At 51.1% G+C, this 24,308-nt stretch overlaps 1 protein-coding gene and 2 non-coding genes across 4 annotated transcripts; all 3 read right to left on the bottom strand.

Moving 5' to 3' along the window:
• Positions 1–14: 14 nt before the first annotated feature.
• Positions 15–23,451, bottom strand: KANSL2 (KAT8 regulatory NSL complex subunit 2). 2 transcript variants are annotated; one of them, XM_066567805.1, is made up of 10 exons: positions 23,433–23,451; positions 22,265–22,522; positions 18,663–18,841; positions 17,395–17,509; positions 16,946–17,109; positions 14,539–14,705; positions 12,414–12,510; positions 6,796–7,049; positions 2,248–2,433; positions 15–1,420 (listed from the first exon to the last, which is right to left on the bottom strand). In XM_066567805.1, exons 2-10 carry the CDS (start codon positions 22,513–22,515, stop codon positions 1,325–1,327), a joined length of 1,509 nt encoding a protein of 502 aa, XP_066423902.1. In that variant the 5' UTR covers positions 22,516–22,522; positions 23,433–23,451; the 3' UTR covers positions 15–1,324. The 2 variants fall into 2 exon arrangements, with proteins under 2 accessions (XP_066423902.1, XP_066423903.1); XM_066567806.1 differs by lacking the exon at positions 23,433–23,451 and adding an exon at positions 22,606–22,894.
• Positions 1,496–1,625, bottom strand: LOC136568046 (small nucleolar RNA SNORA2/SNORA34 family). The gene has a single exon (XR_010785179.1). It is a non-coding gene; the product is annotated as a small nucleolar RNA SNORA2/SNORA34 family (small nucleolar RNA).
• Positions 12,211–12,338, bottom strand: LOC136568045 (small nucleolar RNA SNORA2/SNORA34 family). Its single transcript, XR_010785178.1, has one exon. It is a non-coding gene; the product is annotated as a small nucleolar RNA SNORA2/SNORA34 family (small nucleolar RNA).
• Positions 23,452–24,308: the final 857 nt, after the last annotated feature.

Genomic DNA, 24,308 nt, shown 5'->3' with positions numbered 1-24,308 from the left:
CTCATCACACAACACAGGGAGAGCGAGCACCCACCTCCATCACTTTATTGTGGGGGTGGATGCACAGAATGGAACCTCTGTCCCCCCAAAACCTCACGGGGCCACATCACCCCCCCAGGACCACCAGGGTGTGGCAGAGACCCCAAAAATTTGGTGATTTCCTTCCTGTGGCAGCTCCATCCCCACAGAGGACGGGAGGGTCTGGATGGGGTTTCTGGGGGTTTGGGGGTTTCTGGGGCTGCAGAATCAGCAGAGCTGGAGCTGCAGCTCCTCCTGACACTGGAGAAGGACTCAAAGCCCCCCAGGTCCCACGGTGAGGGTCCCACGGGTGTTCCCCAGAATTTGGTGATTTCTGTCCCCCAGAATTTGGTGATTTCTGTCCCCAGCTGCATCCCCACGGAGGACGGGAGGGTCTGGATGGGGTTTCTGGGGTTTTTGTGGCTGCAGAATCAGCAGAGCTGGAGCTGCAGCTCATCCTGGCACTGGAGAAGGATTCAAGCCCCCCCAGGCCCCACGGGTGTCCCCCAGAATTTGGTGATTTCTGACCCCCAGAATTTGGTGATTTCTGACCCCCAGAATTTGGTGATTTCCCTCCCCACAGAGGACAGGAGGGTCTGGACCCCCATCCTGGGGTTTCTGTGGTTGCAGAATCAGCAGAGCTGGAGCTGCAGCTCCTCCTGGCACTGGAGAAGGACTCAAAGCCCCCCAGGTCCCACGGTGAGGGTCCCCTGGGTGTCCCCCAGTATTCGGTGATTTCCCTCCCCCTCTCCATCCCCACAGAGGACAGGAAGGTCTGGATGGGGTTTCTGGGGTTTTTTGGGTTTCTGTGGCTGCAGAATCAGCAGAGCTGGAGCTGCAGCTCCTCCTGGCATTGGAAAAGGTCTCCAGCCCCCCAGGTCCCACAGTGAGGGTCCCCCCAGAATTCGGTGATTTCCCTCCCCAGCCTCCTGTGGCTGCTCCATCCCCATGGAGGACAGGAGGCTCTGGAGCCCCATCCTGGGGTTTCTGGAATCAGCAGAGCTGGAGCTGCAGCTCCTGCTGGCACTGGAGAAGGACTCAAAGCCCCCCAGGTCCCACGGTGAGGGTCCCCTGGGTGTTCCCCAGAATTCGGTGATTTCTGTCCCCCAGAATTCGGAGACTTCTGTCCCCCAGAATTTGGTGATTTCCCTCCCCAGCTGCATCCCCACAGAGGACAGGAAGGTCTGGATAGGGTTTCTGGGTTTTTGTGGCTGCAGAATCAGCAGAGCTGGAGCTGCAGCTCCTCCTGGCACTGGAGCAGCTCCTCCAGCCCCCCCAGTCCCACGCTGAGGGTCCCACACCGGGCTCAGCCCACAGCTCCTGGCTCCAGGCTCCCGTTGGCTCCTCGGGCTGGGCTGGACGAGGTCGCTCCCTGTGACTGCTGCTGCTGCTCCTCCCGGGGCTGCAGAGGGAAGGTGACACTGCTGGGACAGCACAGGGACATGGCAGGGGGTGCTGGGACACAGCCTGGGGGGGACAGTGTCACTCCCACACGAATTGGGAACTCCACGGGCCGGGAGCACCAACAGACCGGGAGGGATTTTGCTCTGGGCTCCTGCTTGAAACCAACAGCTACAGCAAAACTGGGGGTCTTCAGTCGGAGCCTGAGATGTGGGTCCCCCCTCCCTCACCCCAAAATTTGGCTTTCACACTATGACAGGACAGTGGGTGACACCACCTGTCCCTGGGGGGACACCCCAAAGAAGCCCCAGGTTCCAGCCAGGATGAGAGGAACAAATTTCAGTTATCCCAGTGAAAAGTAACTCCAAGAAAAGAGAACCCCTGGGCTGTGGCCACTCCACCCCAGAACTTGGCCCTCACCCCAGGAACCATGACAGGACAGTGGGAGACATCACCTGTGGGGACACCCCAAAGAAGCCCCAAGTTCCAGACAGGATGAGAAGAACAAATTTCAGTCATCCCAGTGAAAATTAAAAAATCAAGGAAGAAAAGGAGAACCCCTGGAATGGGAAACAACTCCCCTAAAACCTCCCCCAGCTGGGATTAAGAGGTTTCAAGAGCATCCCAGACATCCCCAGTGTCCCAGACATCTCCAGGACAAGGGTGGCACCCACAGAGCCACCCCAGGGGCTGCCACCACCAGCCTGGCCCTCCTAATGCCACCCAGACCATGGGCACACCCAGGCTCTGGAGCTGCTGTGTGGGAGGAAGAGGAGGGAAGAGAAAATCCCGTGCCAGGGTGGGGGGATCAGTCCCACCTGGCCATACCTGGGCAGGAGCCTCGGCTGGAGGGATGAGGGGGGTGGAGGAGCTGCCCCTGTCGGGCTCCTCCAGGGCCAGGATGTCGATGGGAGCCTCGGCCACGTCCCTCAGGGCTGGGTCCAGGGTCACAGAAGGGTCAAAGAGCAGAGGAGATGGGGGGCACTGCATCCCATCACCCACCACGTCCAGGTCCTGGCAGGGAAAAGAGCTCATCAGGAGGGGGAGGCTGAGGAGGCTCTGGAGCAGCAGGAAAGGGAGGAGAAAGGCAGGGAGGAGGAGGAGGAGGAGTGGGCACCATGGCAGGGGGACCCCCAGACAGGAACACGGCCCAGGAACCCCCTTCCTCCTCCTCCTCCTCCTCCTGGAATGCCATGATCCCGGCTGGCACTGCTGAGGACAAGGGGTGGGACACACCAGCTGGAGGCCAGCGTGATGTGCTGTCCCCAAAGTGTCCCTCCAGCACCTGGAATGGCTTTGACAGGGTCCAATCACACCTTTCTGAGGGCTCCCAGATCAGTCCCTGCTCTCCAGGGTGTCACACACACTCCAGGGGACCCCAGATCAATCCCTGCTCTCCAGGGTGTCACACACACTGCAGGGGACACACAGAGCTATCCAGGGTGTCACACACACTCCTGGGGACACACAGAGCTATCCAGGGTGTCACACACACTCCTGGGGACCCCCAGATCAATCCCTGCTCTCCAGGATGTCACACACACACTCCAGGGGACACCTGGAATATCCCCCCCCTCTCCTGGATGTCACACACACTGCAGGGGACACCCAGAGCAATCCAGGGTGTCACACACACTCCTGGGGACATACAGAGCCATCCAGGGTGTCACACACATTCATGGGGACCCCCAGAGCCATCCAGGGTGTCACACACATTCATGGGGACCTCCAGAGCAATCCAGGGTGTCACACACATTCATGGGGACACCCAGAGCCATCCAGGGTGTCACACACACTCCTGGGGACCCCCAGAGCCATCCAGGGTGTCACACACACTCCTGGGGACACCCAGAGCCATCCAGGGTGTCACACACATTCATGGGGACCCCCAGAGCCATCCAGGGTGTCACACACACTCCTGGGGACACCCAGAGCCATCCAGGGTGTCACACACATTCATGGGGACACCCAGAGCCATCCAGGGTGTCACACACACTCCTGGGGACACCCAGAGCAATCCAGGGTGTCACACACACTCCTGGGGACCCCCAGAGCCATCCAGGGTGTCACACACATTCATGGGGACCCCCAGAGCAATCCAGGGTGTCACACACATTCATGGGGACCCCCAGAGCCATCCAGGGTGTCACACACATTCATGGGGACACCCAGAGCCATCCAGGGTGTCACACACATTCATGGGGACACCTGGAACATCCCCAGCCTCTCCCAGGGTGTCACACCTCCTGTGTTTGCCCTGACAGCACAGATGGCGATGGACAGGCTCTGGGCACTGCTCCATCTGCCGTCCCTGACAAGGGGAGAGGCTGGGATTCAGCAGAGGCTGGGATTCAGGAGAAGGTGAGATTCAGGAGAGGCTGGGATTCAGAGAAGCTGGGATTCAGCAGAGGCTGGGATTCAAGAGAGGCTGGGATTCAGGAGAAGCTGAGATTTGGGAGAGGCTGGGATTCAGGAGAAGCTGGGATTTGGGAGAGGCTGGGATTCAGGAGAAGCTGGGATTTGGGAGAGGCTGGGATTCAGGAGAAGCTGGGATTTGGGAGAGGCTGGGATTCAGGAGAAGCTGGGATTCAGAAGTTGAGATTTGGGAGAGGCTGGGATTCAGGAGAAGCGGGGATTCAGGAGAAGCTGGGACTCAGTAGATGCTGGGATTCAGGAGAGGCTGGGATTCAGGAGAGGCTGGGATTCAGGAGAGGCTGGGATTCAGGAGAGGCTGGGATTCAGCAGAGGCTGGGATTCAGCAGAGGCTGGGATTCAGGAGATGTTGGGATTCAGAGAAGCTGGGATTCAGGAGAGGCTGGGACTCAGGAGAAGCTGGGACTCAGGAGAAGCTGGGACTCAGCAGAGGCTGGGATTCAGAGAAGCTGGGATTCAGCAGAGGCTGGGACTCAGCAGAGGCTGGGATTCAGGAGAGGCTGGGACTCAGTAGATGCTGGGATTTGTTCTGGCTCCAGAGGGGCTTTGACACAAGGGTGACGTTCCCGTGACTCGGGAGTGGCACCTCCCCAGCCTGGCACCATGTGAGACACAACACAGCTGCCCCCAGCAGCTCCCATGAATCTGCAGAGCTCCAGAGGGAGCTCAGAACTCTCTCCAAGCTCAGGATGAGGGAAAAGGGTCCTGGTTTACCTTTCTAACCCAAAAAATCACCTCCTGTTTGCACAGAAAGGAGCTGGGATCTGATCTGAGCCCTCTCCCAGCCTGGCCCAGCTCCTGCTGCTGGAATTCCCTTCTCCATCACCAAACTCCAAAGGAGATCCAAGGTTTGCCTCCAACAGCAACCTCAGGAGCACCCAAACACTGAGGGGACACTGCCAGGAGCAGCTCCCCTGGATCCTGCTGCTCTGCTTTGGCCTCAATGCATTCCCGAGGCTCTGAGCTGTGCTGCTTTCAATGCACGATGATGCCACAATAATCTGGGGATTAAAATCTTCATCTTTTCCTACTGCCAGAGAAAATGGGGGTGGGGTGGGATAAAATCCTCTTTTAAAGAGGTCCCTGCTCTTAAAGAGCGCAGCCATTCCAAAGGAGCAGCCACCAACTCTGGAATAGCTCCCAAACTTTCTACATTTCTGCATTTTCAGACTCTCAGGATGCTTTAGAATGTCAAGATCATCCATGGACAGGGACATGGACACCTTCCACTATCCCAGGTGGCACCAAGCCCTGTCCAACCTGGTCTTACACAATTCCAGGGATCCAGGGGCAGCCACATCTTCTCTGGAAAATCCATTCCAGGGCCTCCCTAGGGAGAAATCTGGGGAGATTTTCACAGGGAGAAATTTGTTCAAAATATCCCATCCAACCCTGCCTCTGGCACTGGAAACCATTCCCCTTTGTCCTGGCACTCCATCCTTTGTCCCAAATCCCTCAAAATATCCCATCCAACCCTGCCTCTGGCACTGGAAACCATTCCCCTTGTCCTGGCACTCCATCCTTTGTCCCAAATCCCTCTCCAAGCACAAGGGGCCCTAAGATGCCCCTGGATCCTCCTTCTCTCCAGCTTGGACATCCCCAGCCTGGCTCCAGAGCTCTTCCAGAGCCCTTGGCCTCACTCCAGCAGCTCCTCCTGTGCTCAGAACCCCAGCCCTGGATGCAGCATCCCAGGTGGGCTCTCAGGTGGAAGTGGAGGAAAGGGTTGGGAAGAAAAGGCTGCAAGAAGAGAATGGGGGTTGAAAAAGAGGAAGGGGTGGGAAGAAAAGGATGGGGATGAGAAGGAGAGAAAGAGAAATGGAAGAGGAGGAAGGGATGGGAAGAAAAGGTTGGAAGAAGGGAATGGAGGTTGAAAAAGAGGAAGAAGTTGGAAGAAAAGGATGGGGATGAGAAGGAGAGAAAGAGGGATGGAAGAGGAGGAAAAGGAGGAAAAAGCTGGAAGAAAAAGTTGGAAGAAGTGAATGGGGATTGAAAAAGAGGAAGGGGCAGGAAAAAAAAGGATGGGGATCAGAAGGGAAGAAAAGGATGGAAGAAGAGGAAAGGATGGGAAGAAAAGGTTGGAAGGAGTGAACAGGGGTTGAAAAAGAGGAAGGGGTGGGAAGGATGGGGATCAGAAAAGGAGAAAAGGATGGAAGAGGAGGAAAGGGTTGGAAGAAAAGGCTGGAAGAAGTGAATGGGGGTTGAAAAAGAGGAAGGGGTTGGAAGAAAAGGATGGGGATCAGAAGGAGAGAAAGAGGGATGGAAGAGGAGGAAGGGGTGGGAAGAAAAGGTTGGAAGAAGTGAATTGGGGTTGAAAAAGAGGAAGGGGTGAAAAGAAAAGAGATTGCAAGAGGCTGAAAAAGCGGAAGGGGTTGGAAGAAAAGGATGGGGATCAGAAATGGAGAAAGAGAAATGGAAGAAGAGGAAGGGATGGGAAGAAAAGGTTGGAAGAAGGGAATGGAGGTTGAAAAAGAGGAAAGGGTGGGAAAAAAAGAATGGGGATCAGAAGGGGAGAAAAGGATGGAAGAAGTGAATGGAGGTTGAAAAAGAGGAAGGGGTGGAAAGAAGAGAAAGAGATTGCAAGAGGCTGAAAAAGAGGAAAGGGTTGGAAGAAAAGGATAGGGATCAGAAAAGGAGAAAGAGAAATGGAAGAGGAGGAAGGGATGGGAAGGAAAGGTTGGAAGGATTGAACAGGGGTTGAAAAAGAGGAAGGGGTTGGACCAAAAGGATGGGGATCAGAGAGAAATGGAAGAGGAGGAAGGGATGGGAAGGAAAGGTTGGAAGGATTGAACAGGGGTTGAAAAAGAGGAAGGGGTTGGACCATTTCTCTCTGATGGGGATCAGAGAGAAATGGAAGAGGAGGAAGGGATGGGAAGGAAAGTTGGAAGAGCCTCCCCTCCCATGCCCAGGTGGGACCTGGAAGGCACTCCCAGCTTTGCCACTCACGTCACTGAACTCCAGGGGCAAGCTCTCGGTGGGCTGCAGCTCAGCTGCACTCAGGTACAGCTCCGTGGGGGCTGCCCCCAGCTCCTGGGGCACTGCCAGGACCTGCTCTGGCACGTACATCTGGGGGGGCAGCCGCAGGTGCAGCGGGCAGCAGGGCTCCTCCGACAGGCTCACGGGCACGGGTTTGTTGCAGGGAACTTCCTCAGAGCCCTGGCAAGGCTTGAAAAGGGTCTGGTTGGTGTCCTGGCAGATATCTGGGAAGAGGAGGTCAAGGAAAGCAGCAGAGGTACAGAGAATGCCATATTGGGGTCATCCCATATTGGGGAATCCTTAATCTCATATTTGGGGGTGATCCCTGAGCTGGGGAATCCTTGATCCCATACTGGGGAATCCTTGATCCCATATTGGGGAATCCTTAATCCCATATCTGGGGGTCATCCCTGAGCTGGGGAATCCTTGATCCCATACTGGGGAATCCTTGATCCCATATTGGAGGATCCTTGATCCCATATTTGGGGGTGATCCCTGACCTGGGGAATCCTTGATCCCATATTTGGGAATCCTTAATCCTGTATCTGGGGGTCATCCCTGAGCTGGGGAATCCTTGATCCCATATTTGGGGGTGATCCCTGAGCTGGGGAATCCTTGATCCCATATTGAGGGTGATCCCATATTGCTGGTCATCCCTGAGCTGGGGGATCCCTTATCCCATATTTGGGGTGATCCCTGAGCTGGGAGATCCTTAATCCCATATTGGGGGTCATCCCTGAGCTGGGGAATCCTTGATCAAATATTGGGGTGATCCCTGAGCTGGGGAATCCTTGATCCCATATTGGGGATCATCCCGGAGCTGGGAGATTCTTAATCCCATATTGGGGGTGATCCCTAAACTAAGGAATCCTTGATCCCATATTGGGGGTCATCCTTGTGCTGGGGAATTTTTGATCCCATATTGGGGGTGATCCCTAAACTGGGGAATCCTTGATCCCATATTGGGGGTGATCCCTAAACTGGGGAATCCTTGATCCCATATTGGGGGTCATCCTTGTGCTGGGGAATTTTTGATCCCATATTGGGGAATCCTTAATCCCATATTTGGGGTCATCCCTGAGCTGAGGAATCCTTGATCCCATATTGGGGGATGATCCCTAAACTGAGGAATCCTTGATTCCATATTGGGGGTCATCCTTGCACTGGGTAATTTTTGATCCCATATTGGGGAATCCTTGATCCCATACTGGGGGTCATCCCCAAGATGGAGAATCCCTGATCCCATACTGGGGGGTGATCCCTAAGCTGGGGAATCCTTGATCCCATACTGGGGTGATCCCTGAGCTGGGGGATCCCTGATCCCATATTGGGGGATCCAGAGGGATAAACACTGACAAATGCTCCCCATTCCCCCACCAATGGTGTTAAACCCAGTCCCATTTCTCCCAGATCAGGAATGCAGAGGCCAGAGCTGCACCACGATGGAAAACTGGGACAACAGCCACAACCCCCCTGTGTGGGGGCTGGGAGATGGGGCTGGATCCCTGGGAGCACTGAGATTCTCAGCTGGATGGCACAAAGGGCCAGGATTAACTTTTGTTTGCAGACATGCATGGGAAATGATCCCATATTGAGAATCCCTGATCCCATATTGGGGAATCCCATATCCCATATTGGGGGTCATCCCCAAGCTGGGAGATCCTTGATCCCATATTGGGGGTGATCCCTAAACTGGGGAATCCTTGATTCCATATTGGGGGTCATCCTTGTGCTGGGGAATTTTTGATCCCATATTGGGGAATCCTTGATCCCATACTGGGGGTCATCCCCGAGATGGAGAATCCCTGATCCCATATTGGGGGGTGATCCCTAAGCTGGGGAATCCTTGATCCCATACTGGGGTGATCCCTGAGCTGGGGGATCCCTGATCCCATATTGGGGGATCCAGAGGGATAAACGCTGACAAATGCTCCCCATTCCCCCACCAATGGTGTTAAACCCAGTCCCATTTCTCCCAGATCAGGAATGCAGAGGCCAGAGTTGCACCCCAATGCCCAGGGATGTGGGTGACATCATTCCCACGATGGAAAACTGGGACAACAGCCACAACCCCCCCTGTGTGGGGGCTGGGAGATGGGGCTGGATCCCTGGGAGCACCGAGATTCTCAGCTGGATGGCACAAAGGGCCAGGATTAACTTTTGTTTGCAGACATGCACGGGAAATGCTCAGCTCCAGCCCATGGCAGGGAGATCCCAGCACACACAAGGCCTTTCCCACAGCCAGCATTTTAGTTCTGCTATTTCCATCCTCCCACTGCATTTTCTTTCCCAGTGGAAAACCTGTTCCTGCCAGAGGTGTAAATGGGATTTCCTGCCTTTAATCCCAAACAGAAACTCTGCTTCAATTGCATCACACTTGCAGAGTGATCCAGAGGCACAGGAGCTACAGATCAGAACCCAGCCTGCTCTGAACCCATCACCTCCCAACCCTTTCTTCCTCTTCCCACACCCATCCTCTTCTTCCAAGCCCTATTCTGATCCCATCCTCCTCTTCCAACTCCATCCTTTTCCTCCTCTTTCAATCTCTTTTCTCTTCTTTTCACCCCTTCCTCTTTTTTTAACCCCAATTCACTTCTTCCAACCTTTTCTTCCCATCCTTTCCTCCTCTTCCATTTCTCTTTCTCTCCTTTTCTGATCCCTTTTCTTCCCATCCCTTCCTCCTCTTCCATCCTTTTCTCCTTTTCTGATCCTCATCCTTTTCTTCCCATCCCTTCCTCCTCTTCCATTTCTCTTTCTCCTTTTCTGATCCTCATCCTTTTCTTCCAACCCTTTCCTCCTCTTTCTCCCACCTTTCTCCTCTTCCATCCCCTTCCAACCAGGATCATCCCAACTGCAATTTCACCAGTGTGGGAGGGGAAAAAAAAATTCCAAATCCACATAAAACTGGGAAAAGACACCAAATTTAAGCCAGTTTCTTAAAGCTGGCAAGGTTTGAGATTCACCCCTCCCTACTCCAAGGATTTCTCAGGAATTCACTTCCTGGCAGGCTGTGGAGAGCCAGAATCTGGGCTGGCAGCAAAGTCAGAGCCCAGCCCAAGAGAAAAGGACCTGGGACACTCAAGGGAAGATGTGGTGAGGGAACAGGGAGTGGAGAAATCAGATTTTCATCTCCTGGAGCAACTCCCAGCTCCAGCACTGACTTTAGTGGTAGCCAAAAGCACAGATTGCCAAGAGGACAAAAATCCCAAGCTCCATCTGGAACCTCCCAGCCTTCCCCCATCCCTTTAGTGCCCTGGCACAAACAATCCAGCTCCTGGAAGCAAACAGAGCCCCAGAAGCTCCAGAAAAGCCACAGATGTTATCAGATGTTATCAGCTGCCCCAGGAAAAGCTTGTTTGTGTCACTGAGAGCCAGAGCCAGCTCTTCCCTCCCTCCCAAGAGCACCAGCTGCCAACAGCAGCTTCTCTGGCTGTTTTATGGGATTTCTCCTGGTTTTATTTTGAGGTCTGTGGTGGTTAAAGAGAAACAAAGGCAGCTTCCAGCTCCTGCTCCTTGCACAGGGCTGGGGGAGTAGGAGAACTCCAGGGGAAAAAAAAAACAAAAACACAAGGGTTCTCAAAAATCCAGAATTCCCCAAGAAATCCGAAAGCTCCTCAAGACCCAAGAGGTGCCAAAAACTCAGGAGCTCCTGCAGATCCAGGAGCTCCCACAAATCCAGCAATTCCCACAAACCCAGAGTTCCCAAAGACTCAGGAACTCTGATAACCCCAAGAGCTCACACAAACCCAGCACCTCCCACAAATCCCCGAGCTGGGGGATCCTTGATCCCATACTGGGGGATCCTTGATCCCATATTGGGAGTTATCCCTAAGCTGGGGGATCCCCGATCCCATATTTGGGGGTCATCCCTGACATTGGGGGATCCTTGATCCTATATTGGGGGTCATCCCTGAGCTGGGGAATCCTTGATTTCATATTTGGGGTCATCCCATATTGCGGGATCCTTGATCCCATATTGGGAGTTATCCCTAAGCTGGGGGATCCCTGATCCCATATTTGGGGGTCATCCCTGAGCTGGGGAATCCTTGATTTCATATTTGGGGTCATCCCATATTGGGGAAACCTTGATCCCCATATTTGGGCTCTGCTCCCAAGGAACAAGGGACAGGACAAGAGGGAAGAGCCTCAAGCTTTGTCAGGGGAGGTTCGGGAATTTCTGAATTCATCAGGAATTTCTGAATTTATCAGGAGGAATTTCTGAGCTCATCAGGAGGAATTTCTGAGCTCATCAGGAGGAATTTCTGAGCTCATCAGGAATTTCTGAATTCATCAGGAGGAATTTCTGAGCTCATCAGGAGGAATTTCTGAGCTCATCAGGAATTTCTGAATTCATCAGGGATTTCTGAATTCATCAGGGATTTCTGAATTCATCAGGAGGAATTTCTGAATTCATCAGGAGGATTTCTGAATTCATCAGGAGGAATTTCTGAATTCATCAGGAGGATTTTCTGAATTCATCAGGGATTTCTGAATTTATCAGGAGGAATTTCTGAATTCATCAGGGATTTCTGAATTCATCAGGAGGGATTTCTGAATTCATCAGGGATTTCTGAATTCATCAGGGATTTCTGAATTCATCAGGAGGAATTTCTGAATTCATCAGGAGGATTTCTGAATTCATCAGGAGGATTTCTGAATTCATCAGGAGGGATTTCTGAATTCATCAGGGATTTCTGAATTTATCAGGAGGAATTTCTGAATTCATCAGGGATTTCTGAATTTATCAGGAGGAATTTCTGAATTCATCAGGGATTTCTGAATTCATCAGGAGGAATTTCTGAATTCATCAGGAGGATTTCTGAATTTATCAGGAGGAATTTCTGAATTCATCAGGGATTTCTGAATTCATCAGGAGGATTTCTGAATTCATCAGGAGGGATTTCTGAATTCATCAGGGATTTCTGAATTCATCAGGGATTTCTGAATTCATCAGGAGGATTTCTGAATTCATCAGGAGGGATTTCTGAATTCATCAGGGATTTCTGAATTTATCAGGAGGGATTTCTGAATTCATCAGGGATTTCTGAATTTATCAGGAGGAATTTCTGAATTCATCAGGGATTTCTGAATTTATCAGGAGGGATTTCTGAATTCATCAGGGATTTCTGAATTTATCAGGAGGAATTTCTGAATTCATCAGGGATTTCTGAATTCATCAGGAGGAATTTCTTCCATGGAAAGGAAGGTCTGACATTAGAAGAGCTGCTCAAGGAGGTGGAATCCCCATGCCTGGAGGGGATCCATGAACATCCCTCCAGCTCAGGCCTGCCTGGATTCTCTGTTTCCAGGTGAAATTCCCACATTTGGGCTGTTTGGATGCTCTGGACCCAGGAGACCACGACAGGAGCACCCCTGGGACCAGCCCTGTGTTGCTCCCACACGAATTGGCAGATCCATGGCACGGGAGCACCAACAGACAGGGAGACATTTCCTCTGGGCTCCTGCTTGAAACCAACGGCTACAGCAAACCGAGGGCCTTGATTCAGGGCCAAGGAGGGAGAAAAGAGGCACAACCAGGGGGAAAACTGCTGGGAAACACTCAGGGAGAGCTTGGGATCAAAGGATACGTGTGAGGCAGTGGCGGGTCAGCGGCAGGGATGGGTTGGAGCATCGGACATCGTCCACAAAGGCCAAGCAGCGCTGGCTGGAGCGGGTGGTGTGAGCCTGAAATCGTGGAATGCTTTGGGTTGGGAGAGATCTTAAAGCTTCTGTTTTCCCATAGGCAAGGACACTTTCCACTGTCCCACACTGCTCTAAGTCATATCCAACCTGGTCTTGAGCACTTCCAGGGATGGGGCAGCAACAGCTGCTCTGAGAGGGCCTCCCCACCCTCACAGGGAGGAATTTGTTCCCAATATCTCATCTGAACTTCTCAACCATTTCCTCTTGTCCTGTCACTGGATGTCTATTTAAAACTCCCACTCCCTTTTTTTATTGAGCCTCTTTTAGGCACTGGAATGGACTCACTCAGACCCAGGAGCTCCCATAAACCCAGGAGCTCCCAAAAACCTGAGAGCCTTGACAAACCCACGAGCTTCCACAACCTTTGAGCTCCCATAAACCCAGGAGCTCCCAAAAACCTGAGAGCCTTGACAAACCCATGAGCTTCCATAACCCATGAGCTCCAACACACCCAAGAGCCCCCCAAAATCCTCAAGCCTCCAAATACCCTGATCCCTCTTTTCTCCAGGATGAGCCCCCCCCGGCTCCCTCATCTCCTCAGGAGTTTTCCAGACCCTTCTTGTGCTCCAGTCCCTTTCCCTTCTCTGGACTTGACCCTCAAAATCTTTGTTGCTGTGAGAAGCCCAAAACTGACCCCAGCATTCAAGGTGTGGACACCAAGAGCTGCCACAGACCTGAGAGCTCCTGCAGACACAGGAGCTACCACAGAGCCAGAAGCTCCCACAAACCTCAACAACCCCAGGAGCTTCTCTAAACCCAAGAGCTCCCTCAACAACCCCAGGAGCTCCCACAACAACCCCAGGAGCTTCTCTAAACCCAAGAGCTCCCTCAACAACCCCAGGAGCTCCCACAACAACCCCAGGAGCTTCTCCAAACCCAGGAGGGTGGCTGCTAGGGCTGTCCTTGCAGGAAGGACAGGAGCTACCACAGATCCAGAAGCTTCCACAAACCTCAACAAACCCAGGAACTTCTCCAAACCCAAGAGCTCCCACAACAACCCCCGAAGCTCCTACAAACCCTAGAGTTCCTACAACAACCCCAAGAGCTCCCACAACAACCCCAGGAGCTTCTCCAAACCCAAAAGCTTCCACAACAACCCCAGGAGCTCCTACAACATCCCCAGGAGCTCCCACAAACCCAAGAGCGCCCTCAACAACTCCAGGAGCTTCTCCAACCCCAGGAGCTCCTACACACCCAAGAGCTCCCACAACATCCCCAGGTGCTCCTATAAACCCAAGAGCTCCCACAACAACCCCAGGAGCTCCTACAAACCCAAGAGCTCCCACAACAACCCCAGGAGCTCCTATAAACCCAAGAGCTCCCACAACATCCCCAGGTGCTCCTACAAACCCAAGAGCTCCCACAACATCCCCAGGAGCTTCTCCAAACCCAAGAGCTCCCACAACAACCCCAGGAGCTCCTACAAACCCAAGAGCTCCCACAACATCCCCAGGAGCTTCTCCAAACCCAAGAGCTCCCACAACAAACCCAAGAGCTCCTATAAACCCAAGAGCTCCCACAACAACCCCAGAAGCTCTTACAAACCCAAGAGCTCCTAAAACAACCCCAGGAGCTTCTCCAACCCCAGGAGCTCCCACAACAACCCCAGGAGCTCCTACAAACCCAAGAGCTCCCACAACAACCCCAGGAGCTTCTCCAACCCCAGGAGCTCCCACAACAACCCCAGGAGCTTCTCCAACCCCAGGAGCTCCCACAACATCCCCAGGTGCTCCTACAAACCCAAGAGCTCCCACAACAAACCCAAGAGCTCCTATAAACCCAAGAGCTCCCACAACATCCCCAGGTGCTCCTACAAACCCAAGAGCTCCCACAACAACCCCAAGAGCTCCTATAAACCCAAGAGCTCCCACAACATCCCCAGGAGCTTCTCCAAACCCAGGAGGGCGGCAGCCTTGCAGGAAGGGCATTACATGAGGTAATCTGCCAGAGTGTGGGGTCACTCCCAGAAGGACAGGAGAGGACAGAGCCCTCCAGGATGTCCCCACGGACCTGCTGGGCCGCGCCGTCGGTGGCCAGGACGCGGCGCTCGCGGAGCTGCCGGTGCAGCAGAGCCTCCACCCCGTAGCGCTGCCGGTAACGCCGCAGGCACTTGAGCCTCTTCAGGTTCTCCCTCTCCTTGGCCATCAGCCCCTCTGGCCCTGTCAGGAGGCTGCTCCCTGCAGGAATAAAGGAAGAGTCAGGAACCTGCCTGGATTTTTGGGCTTTGAGGGCTCCATCCACAGCACCCAGCTTTGGGTGACGCCTGGCGGTGCAGGGTGCGTCCCAAAAATCATCCTGACCTCTCCTGAAACACCAGGAACCCACAGAGTATTTTTAAAACCTCCTTTCAAAATAATTCAAGCCACTCCTGTGCATTGTGATTTCAGCAGAATAGAAACTTGTCAAATTCCAGGTCACTCCTGTGTGAGTTCTGGAAGCTTCCTGCCAGCATTCCTGGTGTAATTACAGGGCAACGCTCAGGATCTGCTTTTCTCTGCCTCGTTTGCTAAAAAGAGTTCTGCAAAATTGGTATGTACCAAACTCCTGGCTATTTTTACTTGAGCCTGAGCTGAATTATGGCGTTTTCCAGGAGGAGCTATTAAAGGATGATGCTGGAAAAAGAGTCCTTTGCTCTGCAATACTTGGGATCAGTTACACAACTCGGTTTTGCCTCTGTTGAACTGGGAATTCCTGCTTTCAAAAGCATGCTCTGCACAGAGAGAATGCCAGCAGAGGCAGAGGGAAAGCTGCTAAGGAGGAATAAGCCAGTACAGCAGCACTGGTGTTACTGGAATCAGCTCCTATCCACACACCAAGGGCCTTATGGATGAATATTTTTTTGTTCGTAAAAGGAAAAAACAGGAAATCCCAGTACAAAATAAGCACTTTTGTCTCAGAATTAACATTATAGCTCATTTCCTGCCAACGCTGCAAGCTCTGAAGAGCAAAGAAATGCACAAGCTTTGGAACTGCAGTGATAGGGATCTCTGGGCACAGGACCAGCACAGAACCATGGAATCACTCAGGCTGGAAGAGCTCTCCAGGATCAGAGTCCAACCTGTGACTGATCCCTGCCTTGCCAACCAGATCAGAGCACTGAGGGCAATGTCCAGCTGATCACTGAACGCCTCCCGGGGCATTTCCAATGCCTGACCACCTTTTCCATACAGAAATCCTCTTGATGCCCAACCCAAACCTCCCCTGGCACAGTTTGAGGCCATTTCCTTTGTCTCATTGTTCTGTGGGAGCAGATATACTACACTATAATATATCTATAATACTATATATTATATATCTATTATATACTATAATATTATAGTATTATACTATAGCATATACTATACTATATACTCTATAAATACTATATGTATACTATATATACACATACACCATAATATTCTATACTACTATGATATTCTATATACTATATATACACTATATATACTATATATATTGCACTATACTATAATTATACTATAATTATGTATGTAAAGGGTTATACTATAGTATATAGTATATACTATATAAATACTATATATATACTATATATATACATATACTGTGATATTCTATACTATATACTATATTATATATATACATATACTATGATATTCTATGCTATATATATTCTATATGCTATATATAGGGTACTATATATACTATTTATATACTATATATATTACACTATACTATAATTATACTATAATTATATATGTATAGGGTTATACTATATATAGTATACTATATATAGCATATACATATACTATGATATTCTATACTATATATATTCTATATACTATATATATGGTACTATATATGCTATATATATATACACTAGATATAGATTATACTATACTATATTATACTATATCTGTATAGGGTTATACTATATATATAGTATATACTATAAATAGTATACCATATAATATTCTGTACTATATATATTCTATATACTATATATAGTACTATATATACTATATATACACTACATTATACTACACTATATATATTCTATACTATATGACATTACTATATATTCTATACTATATATACTATATATTCTATACTATATGACATTACTATATATTCTATACCATATCACATTACATCTAAACGAAGGAGGAATGATGAGGAGGACTCCATTGATATCATCGATACCTGACCCCCACCTGGCTGTACTCTCCTGTCAGGGAGTTACAGAGTGAAATGGTCCCACCTGAGCCTCCTTTCCTCCAGGCTCATCCCCTCCCCAGCTCTCCAGAACATTCTCCTTGTGCTCCAGCCACTTCCCCATCTCCTCAACAAAACACTGAGTGTGGAACCCTCACCCTGCTCTGAAATCTGCCTCTAAAAGGCCCAAAACTTTCATTTTTAGCAGATTTCTGTGCCCACCCTCAGGCAGGAGGTCCAGGCTCACCGATGGCCTCATGCTCTCCCTTCCTGCTGTGCAGGAACCGGCGTTTCTTCTCCTTCAGGAGGTGCTGGAGCCGCTTGAACTGGTCGATGTAGAGGGACTGGAGGCGGATCAGCTTCTCCCTCATGATCAGAGCCACTTCCTCGGCTGTGTACACACCAGCATGCCTGGAAAACCCAGGGAAATAGGGTCTGTTTGGGGGGTTCCTGGAGACTGATCCCCCCAAAGGGTGTGGGAGTCCCTCAGGGTTGATCTCTGAAGGGTCTGGAGATTCTGTGGATTTTTTCTGCTGAAGAGTTTGGAGGTCTCTCAGGGATGAGCCCTCAAAGGATGTGGGAATCCCTCAGGGCTGATCCCTGAAGGGTCTGAGGATCCCATGGTTTTTTTCTGAAGATTCTGGCTTCCAGTCTGAGCCCCCCCAAAATATAAATTTAACTGCTCCCCCAACCTACTTGAGGGGATCCTCCTGGTCGCTGTCGATGCTGTCAGCTTCACTGTCAGGGTCCCCACGCCACGTCTGCTCCACGGTGACAGGGTCCTGCTCGCAGTCACTCCAGCTGTCCTCGTCTGCAAGACACAGCAGCAGAGTGACAGGACACTGTCCCACGCCCCAGCATGGCCAGGGACATCCTGGAGCTCAGCCCCATCCCAGCTTGGCCAGGGACACCCTGGAGCTCGGCCCCATGGAGCTGAGCAGGCTCTGCCTCATGTCAAGAGAGAATTCTCCACCTCAAAACTCTGAGAGAGGGACATGGAGCAGGAAACAACAGGAAACCTCCCAGTTTGGAACAACCAAAATTCCAAAACACACTGGGAATGATGCTTCAGCCCTCCCAGAACCAGGGAATTCCAGAACGCACAGGGAATGATGCTTCAGCCCTCCCAGGAACTACAGAATTCCAGAACACACTGGGAATGATGGTTCAGCCCTCCCAGGAACCAGGGAATTCCAGAACACAATGGGAATGATGGTTCAGCCTTCCCAGGAACTACAGAATTCCAGAACACACTGGGAATGATGCTTCAGCCTTCCCAGGATCCAGGGAATTCCAGAACACACTGGGAATGATGGTTCAGCCCTCCCAGGAACCAGGGAATTCCAGAACACACTGGGAATGATGGTTCAGCCCTCCCAGGAACCAGGGAATTCCAGAACACACTGGGAATGATGCTTCAGCTCTCCCAGGATCCAGGGAATTCCAGAACACAATGGGAATGATGCTTCAGCCTTCCCAGGATCCAGGGAATTCCAGAACACACTGGGAATGATGCTTCAGCTCTCCCAGGAACCACAGAATTCCAGAACACAGTGGGAACGATTCTTCAGCCCTCCCAGGAACCAGGGAATTCCAGTCAGCATTGGGGGCTCTTTGGGACCAGTTTTGGGTTAAAAGTGAAAATAATCTAGGTATCAAAAGGGGATCAGTTCTTTGGGATCAGTTATTGGTTAAAAGTGAAAATAATCTAGGTGTCAGTTCTTAATTGGATAGTTTAGTCTTAAAAGACCTTGTAACAAGAGATTGTTGGCCATTTTGTGCCTTGCTGCTGAACTCACAGTAGTGAGGCTGTTTTACCGATAACAATAAACACTTGAGTCCAAACATGAATTACTCTCTCAAGTTCCTTCAATCCAGACCCAGAAAAACCAACAATTGTTACCCCCACAGGATTTGAAAAAAATAAAAGGCTAAAATCTCAAGGCAAGGGGCTCAGGGCTCACCCAGGATGCGGCTGGCCTCGCTGCGGCTGCTCTCGGCGCTCTGGATGCCCAGCTCTGCCCGGGCATAGGAGCTCAGCTGGCACAGAAGGGTCTCACCCACGGGCCCGGGGTTGGATTTCTTCACCTGAGCCTGCAGTGCCAGCGCGTTGCGCCGGGCGTGCTCCGCGCAGAACGAGGTGCTGTGGGACAAACAGGGCTCAGCACTGTGGAGGAATTTGGGTAGGAAGAAGGGAAAAGCTCATCTGAGCCCCCCCGCCTCCTCCCCAGCCTGACCCTGCTTGGTGTCCCAGCTCCTGCTGCTGGAATCCCTCCTCCATCACCAAACACTACAGCTGTGCTGAGGAGGAGGAATGATGAGGAGCACTCCATCGATATCAGAAGGCTAATTAATTATATTATTACACTATATATTATACTATACTATACCATACTATACTATATGCTATATATAGTATATATACATATACTATAATATTCTATACTATATACACACAATATATATAATGTATATATATACAAATATACTATAATATTCTATACTTTATATAAAGTACTATCTGTACTATATATACACTATATATACTATACTATACTATAATTATACTATATATATTAGATATAGGGTTATACTATATATCATATACTATATATATAGTATATACTATATATAGTATACAATAAGATTCTATACTATATTACATTACATCTAAACAAAATAGGAGTGATGAGGAGGACTCCATCAATATCAGAAGGCTATTTAATTACTTTATTATACTATAATATTATAGTATATACTATATACTATATTATATTATAATGCACTATACTATATGCAGTATATACTATATATAATATATATACATATACTATAATATTCTATACTATACACTATATATATTACACCATACTATACTACAATTATACTATATATATAGGTTTATACTATATATAGTATATACTATATATACTATAATATTCTACACTATATACTATATATACAATATATATACATATACTATAACATTCTATATACAATATGTAGTACTATATATAGTAAAATATATACTACATATATATTATACTATACTATGATCATACTATATATAGTATAGTTCATACAGTATATTCTATACTATAACCATACTATATATATTAGATATATAGGTTTATACTATATATAGTATACTATATATATAGTATACTAATTATATTATATACTATACTATGATTATACTATATATTATATATGTAGGGTTATACTATAAAGAGCATACTATATATATTATACTATATACATAGTATATAATATAAAAAGTATACTATGTATAGTATATACTATATATACTATATATAGTATATAGTATACATAGTATACAATATATTATGTACAATATATACATATATATATATGTATATACTATATATAATATATATAGTATACTATATATAGTATACTATGTGTATATATATAGTATATATATTCTATACTATATTCCATTACATCTAAACTGAATCTGCCAAGCACTCAACCCTGCACACAACATTCTGCAACTCGTGACTGTCACCACACACACACACTTGGCCCTGATAGGCCAGGGAAACAAAACACCATCACTTTGGGTAAACAATCTCCATATTGCATTCTACTTTTGCACAAACACGGGCACAGCAAGTGATAAGAATTGTTTTTCCTTCCTCTGAGGTTCAGAGAATGTGAATGCCAGAAATATTCTTGGGAAGAATTGTGCCTTGCTATTCTCTGTGAAGAGAAACGTGGCTGCAAAACACCAACGCACAACCAAGGTTTGCCTCCAACAGCAGAGCTCAGCAACCTCAGGAGCACCCAAACACTGAGGGGACACTGCCAGGAGCAGCTCCCCTGGATCCTGCTGCTCTGCTTTGGCCTCAATGCATTCCTGAGGCTCCGAGCTGTGTTGCTTTCAATGCACGATGATGCCACAATAATGTGGGGATTAAAATCTTCATCTTTTCCTATTGCCAGAGAAAATGGGGATGGGGTGGAAATCCTCTTTTTAAGAGGCCTCTAAAAGCATTTAAATGAGCACAGCCATTCCAAAGGAGCAGCCACCAGCCCAGGAATATCTCCTAAACTTTCCACATTCCTGCATTTTCACACTTCCAGGATGCTTTGCATTTGGAATGTCAAGAATATCCAGTTCCACCCCTGCCATGGGCAGGAACCCCTTCCACTATCCCAGGTGGCTCCAAGCCCCGTCCAACCTGGCCTTGGACACTTCCAGGGATCCAGGGGCAGTCCCAGCTTCTCTGGAAAATCCATTTCAGGGCCTCCCCAGCCTCACAGGGAGCAATTTGTTCCAAATATCCCACCTAGGCCTGCCCTCTGGCAGTGGGAAGCCATTCCCTCTTGTCCTGGCACTCCACCCCTTGTAAACAGTCTCTCCATCTGTCCTGCAGCTCTTTCAGCACTTTAAAGCCACAACTGGGTCACCTCTGAGCTTCTCTTCTCCAGAACAATTTAAATTCTCTCAGCCTTTCCTTCTAAGAGAGCTGATCCATGCTCATCTCTGGACTTATTCCAACTGCTCCATGTTTTTCCCTGGGCTGGGGGTTCAGGAAAAGCTTCCTGAGCTCTGGAGGCAGCTCTGGATGCAGCTCTGGATGCTGGGTTTCACCTGAGCAGGGCAGAAGGGCAGGGAACAAGCCCTGGCACTTGGAATCTCTCACAGGGAGCTGCCTGCAGGTCCAGCCTGGGAATGCTGAGAGCCACCCATCCCTGTGGGAACATCACCTCTAGCACCAGCAGCAGGGAGTAAAAAGCTTTTGGTTAAAGCCAGGGAGGTGAATGAGTTTTTGAGCTCTTCTGCTTCCAAATGTTCTCACTGGACTCTGCCTTCCCCACATTTTATGGCACAGGGAGCAGGGTGGAGACAACCCCTGTCCACATCCCAGTAAATCCTGGAAGCAATGCTCCTGTCAGGAATCTGTGCTCTATCATCCATAACTGTTCCACCCCTTGAGCATTTTAAAGGCTTAAGGGAAGCAGCAGCACAACCACGCCAAAGCTCCAGAGGGATCTGAGTGGCTGCTCTGGGGATTATCCCCTGGCACAGGATGTGCTGGGATGAGGGAGGAACAGCACACACAGATCCCAGTGCAGGGCCTGGAGCACTGCAGCCACCTTCTGCTGGGTCAGGGCACAGCCCACAGTCCCCAAATAACTCCATGGAGTCTTTCTCCAGCTTAAAAACATTTTGGAAAAAGGGAGACACTTCTCAGAGTTAACCAAAATGCAGCAGCTGAAAGAGAAGAATCATGGAATATCCTGAAAGGGACCCATAAAGATCATCAAGTTCAACTCCTGGCCTTAACAGGACATCCCAAAATCCCACCATGTTCCTGGGTGCATTATCCAAACACTCCTTGGGCTCTGGCAGGGCTGTGAATGTCACCACTGCCCTGAGGAGCTGCTCAACTGGGGGAAGAACCTTTTCCCAAAATCCAGTCTAAATCTCTCCTGACACAGCTCCAGCCATTCCTTCAAAAGGGAAGACAAAGAATAAAACCTCCCCCTGTTTTAATTCCAGTTTGGAACTGGAAAACCAAGAGGAAGAGCCACTCACCCATCCTTCTTCTCAGGTTTGGGAGCAGCATTGGGACAACGCTTCCCATTCTTCGTGGACACGTAGCTGCACTGTTTGAAGGGAGCATTCCTGTCCTCGAGGATGTGCTTGATGCAGAATTCCTGCCCTTCCAGGCGGGGCTGGGAGCAGGGCCGGGGGCTGAAGGAGCAGGCCAGGGGCTCCTGAGGCCGAGGCACCGGGGTCAGGCGGCCCCGGCTGGTCGGCAACACGTGAATGCGGATCCTGTTCATGCCCACGCTGCAGAGCAAGGGAAGGGAGGGGAATAAAACGCTGATACAATGAAAAGTAGCAGCGGGAAAGAATTTGAATCAAAGTCTGACCCCTTCAGCAGAAGATGAGGCTGCTCCTATGGAGGTAATTGCCAATAATGCTCGAGGGAGCTTTTATCCCTGCAGGAATGTGGGGGGGATCCTCTTCTCCCAGTGCACCCCCAGAGCATCTCCTGGGTGCTCCCAGTGCCCATCGCTGCCTCTGTCCCGATGTCTCCCGGTGACTCGTCCTGCCCCGCAGCCTGTGTCCGTGCACGGCTCCGTACCGGGGCATCCCCGGTGCCCATCCAGCCCCAGCCACGCTCTATCCCGGTCTATTCCCGCCTCTGTACCGGTATCCCCCAGTGCGCATCCCGGTCTACCCCTGGGTTTATCCCGGTGCCAACCCTAATCTATCTTCGCCTCCCTCCCGGTGCCCATCCTGATCTATCCCGGTCCATCCTAGCCTCTATCCCGGTATATCCCGGTCCATTCCAGCCTCCCTCCCGGTGCCCATCCTGATCTATCCCGGTCTCTATCCTGGTCCATCCCAGCCTCTCTCCCGGTGCCCATCCTGATCTATCCCGGTCTCTATCCCAGCCTCTCTCCCGGTGCCTGTCCCAGTCCGTCCCGCCGCTCTCCCGCCCGCGCACGTGCTCTGCCGCCCCGCTCCCGCGCATGCGCGCTCCCGCCGCCCAGGCGCCGCCATTTTGTCCGCGGGCGGCGGGCGTGAGGGGCACCCCTGAGGGGCGCCCAGGAAGCGCTACCGGAGGGGAGAGGGAGAGGAAACCCGTCCCCGGGACGGTACACGACAGACAAGCCCTGGGGAAGAACTCAGGGGCCGCGCTGAGGGGCACACCGGGCCCCATTGTGAGCAGGAGGCGCCGCCGCCATCTTACCTCTCTGCCGCCGCGGCCTCCGCGCTGCCGCGCCGTGTGCCCGCCCCGCCTCCTCACTGGCCCGCCCGCTCGCCAATCAGCGGCGAGCACGGGGGCGTTCTCGATTGTGATTGGCTCAGCTCGTAGTCACTCACGGAGAGAGTGACCACGCCCTGCTATGGTCGCGTGAGGGCGGCGCGGCGGGAACGCGACACGTGGGGGCGGCGGGAGCGGGGCGGGGGGCCCGGGACAGGACCGGGGCGGATCCCGGGGCAGGACACCGGGGGAGAGGGGAGTCCCGGGCCAGGACACCAGGGCGGGGATCCCGGGACAGGAGAGAGGGGGTCCCGGGCCAGGACACCGGGTTGGGGGTCCCGGAACAGGATTGGGGCAGATCCCGGGGGACAGGGGGGGTCCCGGGACAGAACCGGGGCGGATCCTGGGCCAGGACACCGGGGGAGAGGGGATCCCGGGACAGAATGCCGTGGCGGGGGTCACGAGATAGGACAGGGGCAGACCCCGAGCCAGGGGTCCCGGGACACGACACCGGGGCGGATCCCGCGCCAGGACACCGGGAGGGGGTAGTCCCGAGCCAGGACACCGGGGGGATTCCCGTGCTAGGACACCGAGGTGGGGGTCCTGGGACAGGACACCGGGGTGGGTTCCGGGGCCAGGACACCGGCCCAAAACCGGGGTAGAGAGGGGGAACAAGCCGGGACCCGGCGTGTTTTGGCTCCGGGTCAGGAGATGCTCGTGGCAGGCCCAGCTCGGTCCCAGAGCACCACCCTGGGACCCTCCGGCATCACTCGTTGCCCTCCCGGTTTCCCAAGCCCGCCGCGAACCGACAGAGCCTCGACATCCCGGGAGGAGCCGCCTCCAAGAGAGGCTCCAAAAGAG

Source organism: Molothrus aeneus, chromosome 30 (genome assembly GCF_037042795.1).
Source record: "Molothrus aeneus isolate 106 chromosome 30, BPBGC_Maene_1.0, whole genome shotgun sequence".
Taxonomy (NCBI): domain Eukaryota; kingdom Metazoa; phylum Chordata; class Aves; order Passeriformes; family Icteridae; genus Molothrus; species Molothrus aeneus.
The sequence above is the reverse complement of the archived record's forward strand: the minus strand, read 5'-3'. Positions and strand labels throughout refer to the sequence as shown.